At 42.5% G+C, this 18,922-nt stretch overlaps 1 protein-coding gene across 1 annotated transcript in view; it reads right to left on the bottom strand.

The window, feature by feature from the left end:
- Positions 1–17,198, bottom strand: part of dbn1 (drebrin 1) — a 125,886-nt gene extending 108,688 nt beyond the window's left edge. Inside the window, exons 1-2 of the mRNA XM_084169755.1 lie at positions 17,165–17,198; positions 7,583–7,701 (exon numbers count right to left, since the gene is read on the bottom strand). Of these exons, the coding sequence (XP_084025881.1) occupies positions 7,583–7,701; positions 17,165–17,188 (143 nt within the window). The 5' untranslated portion in view covers positions 17,189–17,198. The remainder of the gene's footprint in view (positions 1–7,582; positions 7,702–17,164) is intronic.
- Positions 17,199–18,922: the final 1,724 nt, after the last annotated feature.

Genomic DNA, 18,922 nt, shown 5'->3' with positions numbered 1-18,922 from the left:
ATCTCCCATCTCCACAGAGGAACTCTGGAGCTCTGTCAGTGACCATTGGGTTCTGGGTCACCTCCCTGAGACAGCCTATAGGAAGGAGGTCAGAGACCTGGCCGTGTGGTGCCAGGATAACAACCTCTCCCTCAACGTGACCAAGACAAAGGAGATGATTGTGGACTACAGGAAAAAAAAGAGGACTGAGCACGCCCCCATTCTCATCGACGGGGCTGTAGTGGAACAGGTTGAGAGCTTCAAGTTCCTTGGTGTCCACATCACCAACAAATTATCATGGTCCAAACACACCAAGACAGTCGTGAAGAGGGCACGACAAAGCCTATTCCCCCTCAGGAGACTGAAAAGATTCGGCATGGGTCCTCAGATCCTCAAAAAAATTCAACAGCTGCACCATCGAGAGCATCCTGACTGGTTGCATCACCGCCTGGTATGGCAACTGCTTGGCCTCTGACCGCAAGGCACTACAGAGGGTAGTGCGTACAGCCCAGTACATCACTGGGGCCAAGCTTCCTGCCATCCAGGACCTTTATACCAGGCAGTGTCAGAGGAAGGCCCTCAAAATTGTCAAAGACTCCAGCCACCCTAGTCATAGACTGTTCTCTCTGCTACCACATGGCAAGCGGAACCGGAGTGCCAAGTCTAGGTCCAAAAGACTTCTCAACAGCTTCTACCCCCAAGCCATAAGACTATTTGCACTGCCCCCCCACCCCATCTTTTTACGCTGCTGCTACTCTGTTAATTATTTATGCATAGTCACTTTAACTCTACCCACATGTACAGATTACTTCAACTACCTCAACTAGCCGGTGCCCCCGCACATTGACTCTGCACCGGTACCCCCCTGTATACAGTAGGGAGAACAAGTATTTGATACACTGCCGATTCTGCAGGTTTTCCTACTTACAAAGCATGTAGAGGTCTGTAATTTGTATCATAGGTACACTTCAACTGTGAGAGACGGAATCTAAAACAAAAATCCAGAAAATCACATTGTATGATTTTTAAGTAATTCATTTGCATTTTATTGCATGACATAAGTATTTGATACATCAGAAAAGCAGAACTTAATATTTGGTACAGAAACCTTTCTTTGCAATTACAGAGATCATACATTTCCTGTAGGTCTTGACCAGGTTTGCACACACTGCAGCAGGGATTTTGGCCCACTCCTCCATACAGACCTTCTCCAGATCCTTCAGGTTTCGGGGCTGTCGCTGGGCAATACGGACTTTCAGCTCCCTCCAAAGATTTTCAATTGGGTTCAGGTCTGGAGACTGGCTAGGCCACTCCAGGACCTTGAGATGCTTCTTACAGAGCCACTCCTTAGTTGCCCTAGCTGTGTGTTTCGGGTCGTTGTCATGCTGGAAGACCCAGCCACGACCCATCTTCAATGCTCTTACTGAGGGAAGGAGGTTGTTGGCCAAGATCTCGCGATACATGGCCCCATCCATCCTCCCCTCAATACGGTGCAGTCGTCCTGTCCCCTTTGCAGAAAAGCATCCCCAAAGAATGATGTTTCCACCTCCATGCTTCATGGTTGGGATGGTGTTCTTGGGGTTGTATTCATCCATCTTCTTCCTCCAAACACGGCGAGTGGAGTTTAGACCAAAAAGCTATATTTTTGTCTCATCAGACCACATGACCTTCTCCCATTCCTCCTCTGGATCATCCAGATGGTCATTGGCAAACTTCAGACGGGCCTGGACATGCGCTGGCTTGAGCAGGGGGACCTTGCGTGCGCTGCAGGATTTTAATCCATGACGGCGTAATGTGTAGCTAATGGTTTTCTTTGAGACTGTGGTCCCAGCTCTCTTCAGGTCATTGACCAGGTCCTGCCGTGTAGTTCTGGGCTGATCCCTCACCTTCCTCATGATCATTGATGCCCCACGAGGTGAGATCTTGCATGGAGCCCCAGACCGAGGATGATTGACCATCATCTTGAACTTCTTCAATTTTCTAATAATTGCGCCAACAGTTGTTGCCTTCTCACCAAGCTGCTTGCCTATTGTCCTGTAGCCCATCCCAGCCATGTGCTGGTCTACAATTGTATCCCTGATGTCCCTGCACAGCTATTTGTACAGTTAATACAGGTAATGAGTGGATAACAGGAGGGCTTCTTAAAGAAAAACTAACAGGTCTGTGAGAGCCGGAATTCTTACTGGTTGGTAGGTGATCAAATACTTATGTCATGCAATAAAATGCAAATTAATTACTTCAAAATCATACAATGTGATTTTCTGGATTTTTGTTTTAGATTCCGTCTCTCACAGTAGAAGTGTACCTATGATAAAAATTAGACCTCTACATGCTTTGTAAGTAGGAAAACCTGCAAAATCGGCAGTGTATCAAATACTTGTTCTCCCCACTGTATATAGCCTCCCTACTGTTATTTTATTTTACCTCTGCTCTTTTTTTCTCAACACTTTTTTGTTGTTTTATTTTACATTTTTATTAAAAATAAATGCACTGTTGGTTAAGGGCTGTAAGTAAGCATTTCACTGTAACATCTGCACCTGTTGTATTCGGCGCATGTGGCCAATAAAATTTGATTTGATTTCATAACAATCTGAGATGGTGGGTGTCATGGCTTGCTGAAAAGCAATGGAACGACCCAACAGGAAACATGTCAGGTAATGGCTTTCTAAGAGGGCAAAGGGTCAAACCAATAGAGCCCAGCGAATCACCAACAGCCACCGCTCTATATGGAACATTCCAGATGTCTGTGTGTGTTTGATATTGGATAAGCCTTGCGATATTCTAGCCAGCTGTGCTTCACCTCTTCGTGGTGGAGTTCAAAACTACAACATTTTCTCTTGCGGGCACTCTGAAGGAGAGCCTGTCAAAAGTCCTCTAGGCTCTAGCCATTACTGTCACTGAGGCTCTGGCTGGCCCTCGTTGAACCCAAGGAAAATATCATCCAGCTGGGTTCCTTCTGCTAGCTATCACTTTGGCTTTGTCTGCCTTCTCTGAAATGCTTTGAAAAATGTATTGTCATGCCACGATCAGACAGATAGCGGCTTCTGACCCTGTTTTAGGTATTCACCACCAGTGTTTGATTGTTGTAGCTCCCACACCACAGAACTATATTTGTATTCAGGTTTCAGAGAAGTGGTTAGAATGATTAAAGGCATGATGGGAGGGGTGTGTGCGTGCATGTAGGGCATAATTTCTCCACTCTCCTCCCAACTGGAGAAAAGAGGGACCTCAGGAAGGTCAATTATATGAACAGAAAGCCCACAGTGAATCCACCACTTACTGCTATTAGGGGAAAGACACCCAGGTGTCTGTAGGGTGTTGAGAGCCCATGAAGAGGGCTCATATTGCTGAGGGCATAGGATATGGGGTATGATAAATGGACTGATATTTAGTGTGTGCATGTGTGTGTGCATGTAAGTGTGTGCGTGCATGTGTTTGAGATTGTGTGAATAAAAACACTTGTGTGCCAGGAGGCCCAGGCAGCCATGTTATAGATGGGGTACGATATGGACAGGGAGAAGGTTGTTTAGGGTCAGAGATGGTTGAACGCGCCCTGTCTTTGTTTCGCTCCGTTCAAATGCGAGTGATGGGGGCAAGGCTGAGGCCCTTTGCATTATCAGACTATTTTTTGCCATCTGATAAATAAGCAAATCAAATGGGTCCTGGCGACATTTAAAACACAGCCAAAGGAAATATTAACCTTTGGCAATAATGTTGGTGAAACCCACTTGAACAAAAAGCAGCAGGTAACTATAGGTGTGCATTTCTCTAGTAGTGTGGCTTCTGGGCTGGCTATAACACAACAGATTGAGGGGGATGCCTCCCCTCAGTAAGTCGTCATCACACATACAAGCTGTACAGTGCCTTCAGAAAGTATTCACACCTCTTGAGTTTTCCCACATTTTGTTGTGTTACAGCCTGATTTTCAAATGGATTAAAATTTAGATTTTGTCACTGGCCTACACACAATACCCCATCATGTAAAAAAAAGTTGCTTTGAATGTTGTTGTTTTTTACTAATTAATAAAAATTTTAAAGCTGAAATGTCTTGAGTCAATAAGTATTCAACTCCTTTGTTATGGCAAGCCTAAATAGGTTCAGGAGTAAAAATGTGCTTAACACGTTACTTAGTAAGTTGCATGGATTCACTGTGTGCAATAGTGTTTAACATTATTTTTTTAGCACTACCTCATCTCTGTACCCCACACATACAATTATCTGCAAAGTCCCTCAGTCAAACAGTGAATTTCAAACACAGATTCAACCACAAAGACAACCAATGCCCATTGGTAGATGAGTAAAAAAAGAAAAGAAAAAAAGACATTGAATGTCTCTTTGAGCATGGGGAAGTTATTCAATTACACTTTGGATGGTGTATCAATACACCCAGTCACTATGAAGACACAGGTGTCCTTCCTAACTCAGTTGCCAGAGAGGAAGGAAACCACTCAGGGATTTCACCATGAGGCCAATGGTGACTTTAAAACAGTTACAGAGTTTAATGGCTGTGATTGGAGAAAACTGAGGATGGATCAACAACATTGTAGTTACTCCACAATACTAACCTAACTGACAGAGTGAACAGAAGGAAGCCTGTACAGAATATAAATATTCCAAAACATGCATCCTGTTTGCAACAAGGCACTAAAGTAATACTGCAAAAACATTCGCAAAGCTATTTACTTTTTGTCCTGAATACAAAAGTGTTATGTTTGGGGAAAATCAAATAAACACATTACTGAGGACCAATCTCCATATTTTCAAGCATAGTGGTGGATGCATCATGTTATGGGTACTTGTAATCGTTAAGGACTGTGGAGTGTTTCAGGATAAAAAAATTAATGGAATGGAGCTAAGCACAGGCAAAATTCTAGAGGAAAACCTGGTTCAGTCTGCTTTCCACCAGACACTGGGAGATGAATTCACACAACTGACATTTCCACTCTTTTTTTAAATATATATTAAAAAGGTGCACTATGCAGAAATTGCTCTGCCGTTTCCTGGTTACTAAAATTCTAATAGTTTGCCTAATTTTAGTTTATGTGACAAAACAAGCAAGTATAGTGCAGAGAATCATTGTACCATCTAAATTGCTGTGGCTCAGTTGGTAGAGCATGGCGCTTGCAATGGCAGGGCTGTGGGTTCGATTCCCACAGGGGACCAGTACGGGGAAAAGCACAAAAATGTATCCACTCACTACTGTAAGTTGCTCTGGATAAGAGTGTCTGCTAAAATGACAAATGTAAATATATTTTCCATAACCCTAAATATTGTATTTTCAGCTGTTTGAAGCTGGTGTACAAAACCAAAAGACGTAAAAACTAAACTTAAGAATGGGAAACATAGAAAAAAGTGCACATAGAACATATCTACTGCTTCTTACATTTAGACTTGCTTTCAATAGAAATGACAGATCTATAACTCGCATTTCTATGTGAATTTGGTCGGGTCGCCCAAAAAGTTACATATTGCAGCTTTCACTGAAAAATGATCGTATGCCATTTATTTTGGTTTACTCTTGTCAGATGTCTAAAATCCTAAATTAAATCAGGAATGAGCAGAGTCAGCTATACCATAAGGACCACTTATTCATGTCCTCATTACACGTAGTGCAACAAGACCACTCATGGTCTGTAAAGTTCTATACTTTTGATAGATTTAAACAAACAATATTGGTCACAAGCATAAAGTGTTTGTATTAAACTTTTATTTTATGTCTGTTTTGAGTATCTATTGTCAAGTCAGTCAGTGGCTTGTCAATTCAGTCACTGATGGCTAACCCCCTTAAGATCTGAAAAAATATTGTAATCACTTCAATATATGCTTAAACAATTGAAGTAAGGGATAATGTTTGCATTATAAATGTTTTCGGTTCTAAATCTACAAAAACATGCCAAAAAATGGTAACGAAATTAGCCCTGGAGCATTTAATAGTGCTATAAAACTCAAATAAATTTTGATTTGTTTTACATATTTGAATCATCTTTAAAAACTTGTTGGACAATAATTGTAAAACAAATAATGCCTTTTATGGTGTCTGATGTAGTTGACATAAATCCAGTTAGTTGCATTTTATGAAAAATATGTACAAATTAGGTTGTTCCTTTACATGGTGTGATAGGCCAAAGTATCATCTATCAAAATATATATTTCAAATGTTGTTAATATTAAGACAAATATTTGAGATTGTGCCTTCTTTTAAGAATCCCTGAGCTCTAAAACACCAACATTTTGTCTCAGCATTATGGCAAAATATGTAAAAATATGTAAAATACCATGAGACCGCTATAAAACTGCGATTTCTGTCTGCCCCATGGCAGCAACAACAAACAAAAAAGGATAGCCCTTGCGCGAAAACTGTGCTACGCCACTGGCTACAGACTGATTAAGTATTGATTTGTTTCTTCAACCAGAGAAACATTAGGTCAGGCATATTTTATACATAAAGTGATGGACATGAAAGCAGATATGTTGTCGATGATTCAATCAGATCACTCTGTATAAGTCTATAGAGAAAAGGCACATGCTCTGAAAATGTTTTTTTATGTATTTCCTTGAAATATAGCAATTATCTTTCTAGCTGGAAAAAGATAACTTAAGCTGTTTCGCTTAGAGTCGAGCTCAATGCCTACTCATATTCTAGCCTACCCTCTTCAAAAGAGAAGATAGGATCATCAGTGGACTTCAATGGGTGCAGCCTTTCAGAATGTTTCACTCTTGCTGCCATAGCCAAGTAAATCCAGCTGGTTTTGTAGGTGAAATAATAATCCACTGACCACTGTGTATCCATTTCCACACAAAGGAAAGACAAACGCATCCGCATTGACACAAGGCCCGATGGAATGTGTGGATAATGCACACGGGACCTTCGCTCACTCAGTAGGCTATGAGTTTATACTCCATCCCATTTACAAACGTTCCCCACCCAACAGGGCCAAACGAGCAGTTACATCGCGTATAATGAAAGGAAGAAAGAAGAGGAAGCAGGGCCGGTCACATTGAGCGTTGATAGATTGACACTTAACGCCTTGCTCCTCTCCACCATTGCTCGTTGCGATGCAAGAACGCTACATATGCCATGTGTAAATTGAGATGTAAAAATGGTGAGAACGGTATGCGATTGCAAAAGGGGAAAGCACGGAGATGCTCTCAACATTTAAACCTTTTCAGGGGCTCCCCACAACGCACAGTGGCTGGAACAGACATTAAGACGGTGATACAAAGTAAAAACTCGTTCTGAACAAACAATGAATACCCACCCACCTTCTTACTCAATAGTTAATCATTGCGCACATTGCCTGCTGCTTTTCTGAATTAGGAGCAGGGACCGGTGTGTGAATTGTTCTGCTCTGAACAGTTGCACATTTCAGCACTTTGAGGGATTTTATTATATAAAATAAATTTTTCCCTGGGCCGAACCCCTTAATCTGACAGGTTGCAATATAACGGGTCCATTCCAAAGCTATCTACTTGAAAATGTATCAACCTGCACCATAAATCGTTATATAGTAACCTTTACCCCGCGCGTCAACTATTAAAGCCCGCAATAAAAACACTTAAAGCCGATGAGCCATGATATAGAAGGGATGTTCAATTGACTTACCAGTCGGTGGACGAGGTCTCGTTGATAACATCCTGGTAGGCTGTTAGAAGGGCAAGTCTGTTCTTGCTGAGATTCACAGCCATGTTGCTGTCTCTGCAATCATCCAGACCGGTGTAATACTGTAATGGAAGTAAAGAAGAGGATAGAGAGCGAGAGTGACACTGCGCAGTAGAGAGAGAGAGAGAGGGAGGGGAGGGGGGGGGGGCTTCTGAGTGGAAGAACAAAGACAGTGCAGCGCTTTAGCCCCGCAAGCTGCTCGGTCCTAGTGCGAAATTTTCACCGGCCTCTATAAACAAACAATGCTAGGTCCTAGCGCCTCAGAGACCATCACTGGCCTGCACCGTCAGCACTACACAGTGATCTGACCTGGCCTGACATGGAGTGACTACCAAGACCTAACAAAGACCAGTGAAATGACAAGTCAAATAATTTATTTCTGAACAATATAGCCTACAGGAATGGGGGTCTAACTAACAGTAGAGAGGGGGCTTCGATTATTAGAAACACAATAATCAGGGGTTGGAACATAATGCTGGACCGAAGTCATATTTTTGACACTTTGACAAACTACATTCATATTACTCCTCTTCATAACTTGCTCTCTGATAGAAACAGCCCAATATTGAATGGCTGTTGTTGTTGTTTTATGCTTTGTCTGGCACTGGCTGTTTCCCCAGAGATGGGTTTGCTGTCTGGGCCTAACTGTGGAAAAGAGACGCGCCCTAAAGCCCCCAGGCCTCCAGACTGTAGCTAGCTGAAACTTTCCTCAGAGTGGGAACGTTTTACTGGCAAATAACAGGCGCAATCAGGCCGTGATAGTACCACATCCGACCCAGTCTGGAGTGTGTGTCTGGGATGAGAAATGTGTCAGTGTGTTATTGCGTCATCGTGCCCCTGGAGCTCTCTGAGTGAGCAACCCAAACCCTGAGGACTAGGAGAGTCTGTACTGTACTGTATGCAGATTTGTTGGCTGGTAATTGGGATATAGACCCTAGAGCACAGTCTGGGTCTACAGTGTATTATTGAGTGCAGTCCAAAGCAGGCCAGTGTGTCAGATAGAGTAGGATGGTGTTACCCTTAGACACTGATCTAAGGTCAGTTTTGTATTTTTGCTCCTAATGGTTAAGGTTACAGTTTGGGGAGGGTAAGCTGATCCTAGATCTGTGCCTACGGGCAACTCCTACACAGACAGTGTTGGACGGACCCTCAGGGGCAGTCTCAGTGCTTTGCTTCCAGCAGTTTTATAGCTAATCTCATGCTATTCTACACATTTTGCAATAAGTCTGAAATAATGTTTAATTTTTAAAGCGAATTTCCTGCAACTCTACAGAGAAACGTGAATTTATAGCTAATCTCATGCTATTCTACACATTAAGGCTGAGAGAATTGTGCATTTTTAGAGCTAATTTCCTGTAATTCATATTTTTTTTGCCATGTCTTATGATTTGTGTATATGCAGCAGCTATTCTTCCTGGGGTCCAAAACACATTAAGGCATTCTCAAATTGTTCCAAGATCATTAAGTAGTTCTGAGCGATTAACCGAAATGTAGTTTTTTCGGTTATTGAACAACTAATTGACCGACGTTGGTTCAATGACTTGAATTCCATTCAGTTCGTTTCTATAGAGAGAAATCAAATAATTCACGAGCGAAAACAAGTCAAGAACTATGTGGGACGCTGGGATGAAGGGAATTGTAGTTTTCATTAAGCAAATATTCAACCTAGTTCAGAGCAGAAAAATGGGTAATTAACTACAATGACCATAATCCATTACACCTGTTCTTTCCGGCTCGGACAGAGATGGGCTGTGTTCGAGAGGATCAAAACCGTAATACTGTATATCATGGGTAAATTGTGATTTGTTATTTATGATGGAAGGTGATTTGTAGATCAGTCAGTCGGCAGTCGCCTGCACTGTCGGCTGCAATGTCGAACAAACCCATGGACACACTTTGGCTGCGTTTACACAGGCAGCCCAATTATGATCTTTCTTTCACTAATTGGTCTTTTGACCAATCACATCAGATCTTTTCACATCAGATAATTTTTAGAGCTGATCTGATTGGTCAAAAGACCAATTAGTGAAAAAAATATCAGAATTGGGCTGCCTGAGTAAACGCAGACAAAGTGTGGCCATGGGCTTGTTCGACATTGCAGCCAACAGTGCAGGCGACTGCCTTTTATGCCTGCTATTTTAGGTTAGATACGTAGAGACCGCATACACCGCATGAGAGAGGAACATACAAAACACAATGACGAGAGAGAGGGGTAGAGACAGTTCGTGAAAGTATGCCTTATCTACTTTGAAGAACTAGTCAAATGATTTAGTCAGACAGCTCTGCAGCATACTTAGGCAGGCTAGCTAAATAGGAAGACTAAAGACAGTACAGTATGGGGAGCAGATATAGATAATGTTAGATGGTCATTTTTCAACGTTTTGGCAATTGAATGTTCATTATTTTTGTCTTTGGAATTTCCATTAAAAAGCTCTAAAATCAATTTAATGTCATTATTTCAGAATCCATTTAATGTAAAAAACAAAAATCTAAACCAAAAACCGTAATTAATTTTTTATAATCGAACCAAAACCGAACGGACCTCAGAAAGCACTAATCGCTCAGCACTATCGTTAAGAAAACTTTAATTAAAAATCACAAGAAAACGTTAACGTTCAGAGAACATTCTAAAAATGTTATTTAAAACATATACAGTGCCTTCGGAAAGTATTCAGACCCCTTGACTTTTTCCATATTTTGTTATGTTACAGCCTTATTCTAAAATGGATTAAATAAATAAAAATCCTCGGCAATCTACACACACTACACCATAATGACAAAGCAAAAACAGGTTTTTAGAAATGTTTGCACATTTATAAATAATAAAAAACTGAAATACCTTATTTACATAAGTATTCAGACCCTTTGCTATGAGACTCGAAATTGAGCTCAGGTGCATCCTGTTTCCATTGATCATCCTTGAGATGTTTCTACAACTGGATTGGAGTCCACCTGAGGTAAATTCAATTGATTGGACATGATTTGGAAAGGCACAAACCTGTCTATATAAGGTCCCACAGTTGACAGTGCATGTCAGAGCAAAAACCAAGCCATGAGGTCGAAGGAATTGTACGTAGAGCTCCGAAACAGCATTGTGTCGAGGCACAGATCTGGGGAAGGGCAACATTTCTGCAGCTTTGAAGATCCCCAAGAACACAGTGGCCTCCATCATTCTTAAATTGAAGAAGTTTGGAACCACCAAGACTCTTCCTAGAGCTGGCCTGAAAGACCTGAGAGACCTGAAAATAGCTGTGCAGCGACGCTGCCCATCCAACCTGACAGAGCTTGAGAGGATCTGCAGAGAAGAATGGGAGAAACTCCCCAAATACAGGTGTGCCAAGCTTGTAGCGTCATACCCAAGAAGACTTAATGCTGTAATCGCTGCCAAAGGTGCTTCAACAAAGTACTGAGTAAAGGGTCTGAATACTTATGTAAATGTAATATTTCCGGGTTTAAAAATAAATAAATCAGCAAAAAATTATAAACTGTTTTTGCTTTGTCATTATGGGGTATTGTGTGTAGATTGATGAGGGGAAAAAACAACTTAATCCATTTTAGAATAAGGTTGTAACGTAACAAAATGTGGAAAAAGTCAAGGGGTCTGAATACTTTCCGAAGGCACTGTACATTCCATTCTCAGCAACAACAAAACTCTCTCTAAGTTCTATCTTGTTAAATTTGTTCAGGTGTGTTGGTCGCGCACGCTAATTGGCCATACCTGATCTTAATGAGTGCTTGTTTAATTTGAAATGGGGTATGTTTGAATAGACTCAAATGAACAGCTGTGTATACATAAACAAAACATGACACGCTAGCTCCATCCTGGTGGTGCAGTGGACTAATTCCATGGATAGAGAACAGAAGATTGTAGGTTTGCATCTCATTGATGCTGTGTCACAATAAAAATAAAGTGTTTGCATGATTAATGCCTAAGGAAATGAATTTCCATGTGTCATTTCTGTGCTTGGAGTTCAAAAAAGTTAATCCAAAATAAGATAGCAGTGTTATTAAAATTCTTACTGAAACATTCAGTGAACATTTTAAGGAAGTTATTAAAAAACATCAAAATAACCTATAATTTCCGTTCTCAGAGCGTTAACCTATTAAGGATCGGACCCTTTTGCTTTCCAATTTTCGCCTAAAATGACATACCCAAATCTAACTGCCTGTAGCTCAGGACCTGAAGCATAGATATGCATTTTCTTGATACCATTTGAAAGGAAACACTTTGAGGTTTGTGGAAATTTGAAATTAATGTAGGAGAATATAACACATTAGATCTGGTAAAAGATAATGCAAACAAAAAAACATGCATTTTCTGTTTTTTGTTTTGTTCCATCATCTTTGAAATGCAAGAGAAAGGCCACAATATAATATTGCAGTTTAGGTGCAATTTAGATTTGGGCCACTAGATGGCAGCTGTGTGGGTGCAAAGTTTCAGATTGATCTAGTGAAGCATTGCAATACTGGACTATTTTGTATGAAGTCTGCCCAAATGTGCCGAATTGGTCAATTGATACATTTTCAAGTACATAACTATAGAGAACATACAAAAATTATATGGTAATACTAAATGTAAGTTTACACACTCCCAGGAATGTCATACATGATGGATCATTAGCTTATACACTAACTTTCACACATCTAGATGGCCGGGCACTCTCCTCAAACAATAGCATGGTCTTTTTTCACTGTAATAGCTACTGTAAATTGGACAGTGCAGTTAGATTAACAGGAATTTAAGCTTTCTGCCCATATAAGACATGTCTATGTCCTGGAAAGTTTGCTGTTACTTACAACAGTCATGCTAATCACATTAGCGCACGTTAGCTCAACCATCCCGTATACGGGACACCGATCCCGTAGAGGTTAATAAAACTTCCCAAGAAAACTTTAAAGGAACCAGAGTAAAATGTTCTCAGAACTTCCCTGCAACTTAAAAATAAATGTTCCCAGAACAGGCAAAATGTTAATTTCTGTTCTGAGAACGTTTAAAAAAACATTCAGTTTTACCGGTCAGGAAACAGATGGCTTTATTCCCACAACCAATGTGAAACCAAAAACATACATTCCCACAACTTCCAATGAACCAAATGTGCTAGCTGGGCCCATATACACTGCTCAAAAAAATAAAGGGAACACTTAAACAACACAATGTAACTCCAAGTCAATCACACTTCTGTGAAATCAAACTGTCCACTTAGGAAGCAACACTGATTGACAATACATTTCACATGCTGTTGTGCAAATGGAATAGACAACAGGTGGAAATTATAGGCAATTAGCAAGACACCCCCCAATAAAGGACTGGTTTTGCAGGTGGTGACCACAGACCACTTCTCAGTTCCTATGCTTCCTGGCTGATGTTTTGGTCACTTTTGAATGCTGGCGGTGCTTTTACTCTAGTGGTAGCATGAGACGGAGTCTACAACCCACACAAGTGGCTCAGGTAGTGCTGCTCATCCAGGATGGCACATCAATGCGAGCTGTGGCAAGAAGGTTTGCTGTGTCTGTCAGCGTAGTGTCCAGAGCATGGAGGCGCTACCAGGAGACAGGCCAGTACATCAGGAGACGTGGAGGAGGCCGTAGGAGGGCAACAACCCAGCAGCAGGACCGCTACCTCCGCCTTTGTGCAAGGAGGAGCAGGAGGAGCACTGCCAGAGCCCTGCAAAATGACCTCCAGCAGGCCACAAATGTGCATGTGTCTGCTCAAACGGTCAGAAACAGACTCCATGAGGGTGGTATGAGGGCCCGACGTCCACAGGTGGGGGTTGTGCTTACAGCCCAACACCGTGCAGGACGTTTGGCATTTACCAGAGAACACCAAGATTGGCAAATTCGCCACTGGCGCCCTGTGCTCTTCACAGATGAAAGCAGGTTCACACTGAGCACATGTGACAGACGTGACAGAGTCTGGAGACGCCGTGGAGAACGTTCTGCTGCCTGCAACATCCTCCAGCATGACCGGTTTGGCGGTGGGTCAGTCATGGTGTGGTGTGGCATTTCTTTGCGGGGCCGCACAGCCCTCCATGTGCTCGCCAGAGGTAGCCTGACTGCCATTAGGTACCGAGATGAGATCCTCAGACCCCTTGTGAGACCATATGCTGGTGCAGTTGGCCCTGGGTTCCTTCTAATGCAAGACAATGCTAGACCTCATGTGGCTGGAGTGTGTCAGCAGTTCCTGCAAGAGGAAGGCATTGATGCTATGGACTGGCCCGCCCGTTCTCCAGACCTGAATCCAATTGAGCACATCTGGGACATCATGTCTCGCTCCATCCACCAACGCCACATTGCACCACAGACTGTCCAGGAGTTGGCGGATGCTTTAGTCCAGGTCTGGGAGGAGATCCCTCAGGAGACCATCCGCCACCTCATCAGGAGCATGCCCAGGCGTAGGGAGGTCATACAGGCACGTGGAGGCCACACACACTACTGAGCGTCATTTTGACTTGTTTTAAGGACATTACATCAATGTTGGATAAGCCTGTAGTGTGGTTTTCCACTTTAATTTTGAGGGTGACTCCAAATCCAGACCTCCATGGGTTGATACATTTGATTTCCATTGATAATTTTTGCGTGATTTTGTTGTCAGCACATTCAACTATGTAAAGAAAAAAGTATTTAATAAGATTATCTAATTCATTCAGATCTAGGATGTGTTATTTTAGTGTTCCCTTTATTTTTTTGAGCAGTGTATTTTGTTAGTCACTCTCACTCAGATATCATATGAACATGGCATAATGTCACGGATTCTGCCGAGGCTGCTCCTCCTCCTAGTTCGGGCAGGCTTCGGCGTTCGTCGTCCCCGGAGTACTAGCTGCCACCATTGAATGTTTCTATGTTTGATTGCTTTTGTCTGTCTGTTACACCTGTGTCCGTTTGTGTCTGATTACGTGTTCTATAAGTTGCCTGAGTTGTACTGGTTAGGTTGTGTGTTATTTTTCTCCTGTCCGTAGTGCTGCGTGTTTTTTCTCTGTTTTGTTGTTTTATTGTTTTACGCATAGTTTGCGTAATGGCTCGCCTCTGTTTTGTTTGAGGCCGATCGTTGTATCTTTGCCTTGTGGTTCACAAGTAAACTTTGTTGGACTAAGCTTCGGTGTCCTGCGCCTGACTCCCACACATCATACACCTCAGCCTTGACACATAAGTGGCACAATGTGTAGAATTGCAGGATATTAGCTTTAAAACTGCAACATTTTCTCTCCGCCCCATGGCAAAATGAGTAGAATCGCATGAAATTTGTTTTAAAACAGCAAAATGTCTCTCTGTCCCATGGAAAAATTTGTAAAATTGTAAAATAAAATGGCTTTCAATCTGCAACATTTTCTCTATGCCCTATGGCAAAATGTGTAGAATTGCAGGACATAACTTTAAAGCTGCCCCATTTTCTCTCCTCTGCCAAGAGGGAGGCTGCTACAATGTTTTGTCATGGGGTGGGTGGGGGGCAACCAAATCTCACCTAGGGCCCCCAAAAAGCTAGAAATGGCTCTGGTTCCCAGGCCTCATTGGCTCAACTTACACATACTTCTGCCAGCCCTACCAGCACAGGGCCAGGGAACTGTCACTCAGAACACAACACGGGACAGGACGTGTCTAGCATCCATGAGAGAAACTAACAGGTAAATGGTCAATGGACATAGCAGTAGCACTTTACATCACAGCACGGAATAAACTGTTAATAATATGGTAATAGTATGTCTCTTGTATACATACGTTCCATCTCCACATCAATGACCCTCATACGACACATGCTCACGCCCCTCCACACACACCCCTCCTTCCTTACTGTCTCATCATATGAGGATCTGTGTTTGGCCCCGAGCGACCACCCTCCCCTGCCTGTTAAATGGGTTAACGTTAATTAATTCTCATCCATCCGGTCCTCAGTGTCTCCTGCAGACGGCTAAGGTACCAATTCTTTTCACTGGTGATGGTGATTGTTCTCATGGAAGACATCTGTCCGGCAGAGACTGGGCTGGGATCCAACGTCCAGGATTCTCCAGCAGCAACATGCATACATTGGGTGTGTGAGAGTGTGTTTGGGTGGGATCGTGGTATGTGTGTGTGTGTGTTGGCCTCAGTGCCCAAAGCTCACACCCGGTCTTAAATGGAGCAGCAGGGTATTGAGCCAGCAGCTCCATACAGCGCTCTGACACCAAGCTCTCATTTCTAATGGAGTCTTTGAATGGCCAAATTACTCTGTCAGGGCTGAAGGGAGGAGAAAACAGCAGCTTTTGCATCAAGCTCAAACTGAATTACACATCACAAACTAGTTCATTTAATCTGTCACTAGGGCCGAAAGTGGAAATAAATACCATAGCATTAGAATTGTATTTATTTATTTTTATTTTACCTTTATTTAACTAGGCAAGTCAGTTAAGAACAAATTCTTATTTACAATGACGGCCTACACCGGCCAATTGTCCGCCGCCCTACGGGACTCCCAATCACGGCCGGTTGTGATACAGCCTGGAATCGAACCAGGGGGTCTGTAGTTACGCCTCAAGCACTGAGATGCAGTGCCTTAGACCACTGCGCCAGTCAGGAGCCCGAGAATGAGGAATTATAATTCATTTCTCGTATTTGATCAAAGTAACATGATTTCATATTAATTCAGAGTACTTGTAACTGGGCTGGAGAAACAGAGGGAGTTTGAGGACAATAAGCAGCTTGTTCTGACTATAACAGAGTGGTATTGATTTATTGATCTGGTTCTATTTGAGGAAGTCTGGAGGGTGAAGGGGAGAGACGGCAGGTGGACAAAGACAAAAGGCTTTAGTTTCAACTCACATCTCCACTCTACACACACTCTGAGTACCCTGGTCCCAGAACATTGTGCTTTAGCCAAGTCCTCTGACTATAAGGGATGAGGACCATATCCTTAGAACAGTCTACCACAACTGACACATAGGCAGGCAGGCAGGCACAAACAACAATTTTCTATCCCTGACTCACCCTCACATCTGACTGTGTTTGTGTCCAAGAGGAAAACAATCGCAGGGTGTCCTTATAAGTCTTGCTCAGACACAGGCCCCGCTGAACGCTCTCTCTCTCACTCTCTCTCTGCTGCCATGGAGAACAGACAGATGGTTGATGTGCCTGAAACACACACTAAATAAATGCTTGTTGCAACCACCAGGAGAAAAAAGACACTTCATTTGGTCAGACATCCCTTCTTCTGTGCTTTATTTTCCACATAAGACAATTTTCCCCTTGGGGACATTAAAGTTAATCCTATCCTATAATGAACAAAGACTAACGTCAAAGTAGTGGCCCAAGAGAGGAAAAAAGATAAAAGGCAAACTTTTTGTAAGTTCATTTGAAATACTATTTTTAGAGGCAGGGATCGTAATCTTGCACTTAATGAAGCGTTTAGTGTTACTTCAGTCAACACAACCTTAGTCAAGTGTGGAGAAAATGCATGCCGTCTGAGAGTCTCAGTCTCAGGCCAGCCTTACAGAACTAATATTTATGACTCCCAAAGGGTTAACTTCTTGCTGTGCAGGAAAAATACAATCCACTTACCAGACCAGTGAAGCCTGGACTCATAGAGAGCGTTCTAAATTGGAAAACAGAATTGGACCACAGATAGTAGCTGAATGACAGGAATTTCAGTACTAGACAAAAACGGCTCCAAAAATGCAGGCCAGCCAGCCAGGCAGCCTCTCTGCATGCAATCCCTGTTACAGAAAGCAAGACAAAAAGTGACCCTTGTCCATGCCATGGCTAAATGGACAATAACACATCTCTGCCCATACCTGAACCCCAGTTAACTCTCTACTGGGTGGTGCCCAGAACAACAGAGCAATGTTCTGGTGGCTTCTGGAATGTGTTCATTTCCTCTTTGCTGTGACTGTTTACACTAAATGTCCAGCCTAGCTGTGGCATTGAATACAGGAGCCGCTTCCATCAACAGGAATGCAGCTTGTGTCTGTGATATGGAACACACATCACCCCACACACACATCATAGCTATTTTGACACATGCCCAAGTGCAAAGCCTACTGAAGTGCCTATCTATTCTTTGTGAATCCAGATCTCTGGGCTGTTAAATTATTTAATATATCTGCACTGATATTTTTAGAGTTGTAGCAAACTCAGCAGCTACTTCTGTAGTGCAGAATATCCTTCCTTCCCTCCAGGACTGTAGAATGCAGTCCGGCCTCTCATAGAACAGGCTGACCTTTGGGCTCCATCTAGTGGTCAATTTATGAAACTGTGGAGAATCTCCATTGAAACAGCTTTTTAGTCCAGGATTAGTCTATCTGTGTCTGGCAAAACAGCCCCTAAAAGATTTACACTGAGTATACCTAACATTTTGAACACCTTCCTAATATTGAGTTGCCCTTTTGCCCTCAGAACAGCCTCAATTTGTCAGGGCATTGACTCTACAAGGTGTCGAAGGCGTTCCACAGGGATGCTGGGCCATGTTGACGCCAATGCTTCCCAGTTGTGTCAAGTTGTCTGGATGTCCTTTGGGTGGTGGACCAATCTTGATACACACGGTAAACTGTTGAGCGTGAAAAACCCAGCAGCGTTGCAGTTCGACACAAACAGGTGCGCCTGGCACCTACTACCATGCCCCCGTTCAAAGGCACTTAAATATTTTGTCTTGCCCATTCACCCTCAACGGCGCACACACAATCCATGACTCAAGGCTTAAAAATCCTTCTTTAACCTGTCTCCTCCCCTTCGTCTACACTGACTGAAGTGATTTTAACAATACTGGATCATAGCGGTCACCTGGATTCACCTGGCCAGTCTGTCATGGAAAGAGATGTTCTTAATGTTTTATATACAGTGGGGAAAAAAATTATTTAGTCAGCCACCAATTGTGCATGTTCTCCCACTTAAAAAGATGAGCGAGGCCTGTAATTTTCATCATAGGTACACGTCAACTATGACAGACAAATTGAGAAAAATAAATCCAGAAAATCACATTGTAGGATTTTTTATGAATTTATTTGCAAATTATGGTGGAAAATAAGTATTTGGTCACCTACAAACAAGCAAGATTTCTGGCTCTCACAGACCTGTAACTTCTTCTTTAAGAGGCTCCTCTGTCCTCCACGCGTTACCTGTATTAATGGCACCTGTTTGAACTTGTTATCAGTATAAAAGACACCTGTCCACAACCTCAAACAGTCACACTCCAAACTCCACTATGGCCAAGACCAAAGAGCTGTCAAAGGACACCAGAAACAAAATTGTAGACCTGCACCAGGCTGGGAAGACTGAATCTGCAATAGGTAAGCAGCTTGGTTTGAAGAAATCAACTGTGGG

This window comes from Coregonus lavaretus (genome assembly GCF_964263955.1).
Source record: "Coregonus lavaretus genome assembly, chromosome: 10".
Taxonomy (NCBI): domain Eukaryota; kingdom Metazoa; phylum Chordata; class Actinopteri; order Salmoniformes; family Salmonidae; genus Coregonus; species Coregonus lavaretus.
Note: the sequence above shows the minus strand (reverse complement) of the source record. Positions and strands in the feature narration are given on the sequence as shown.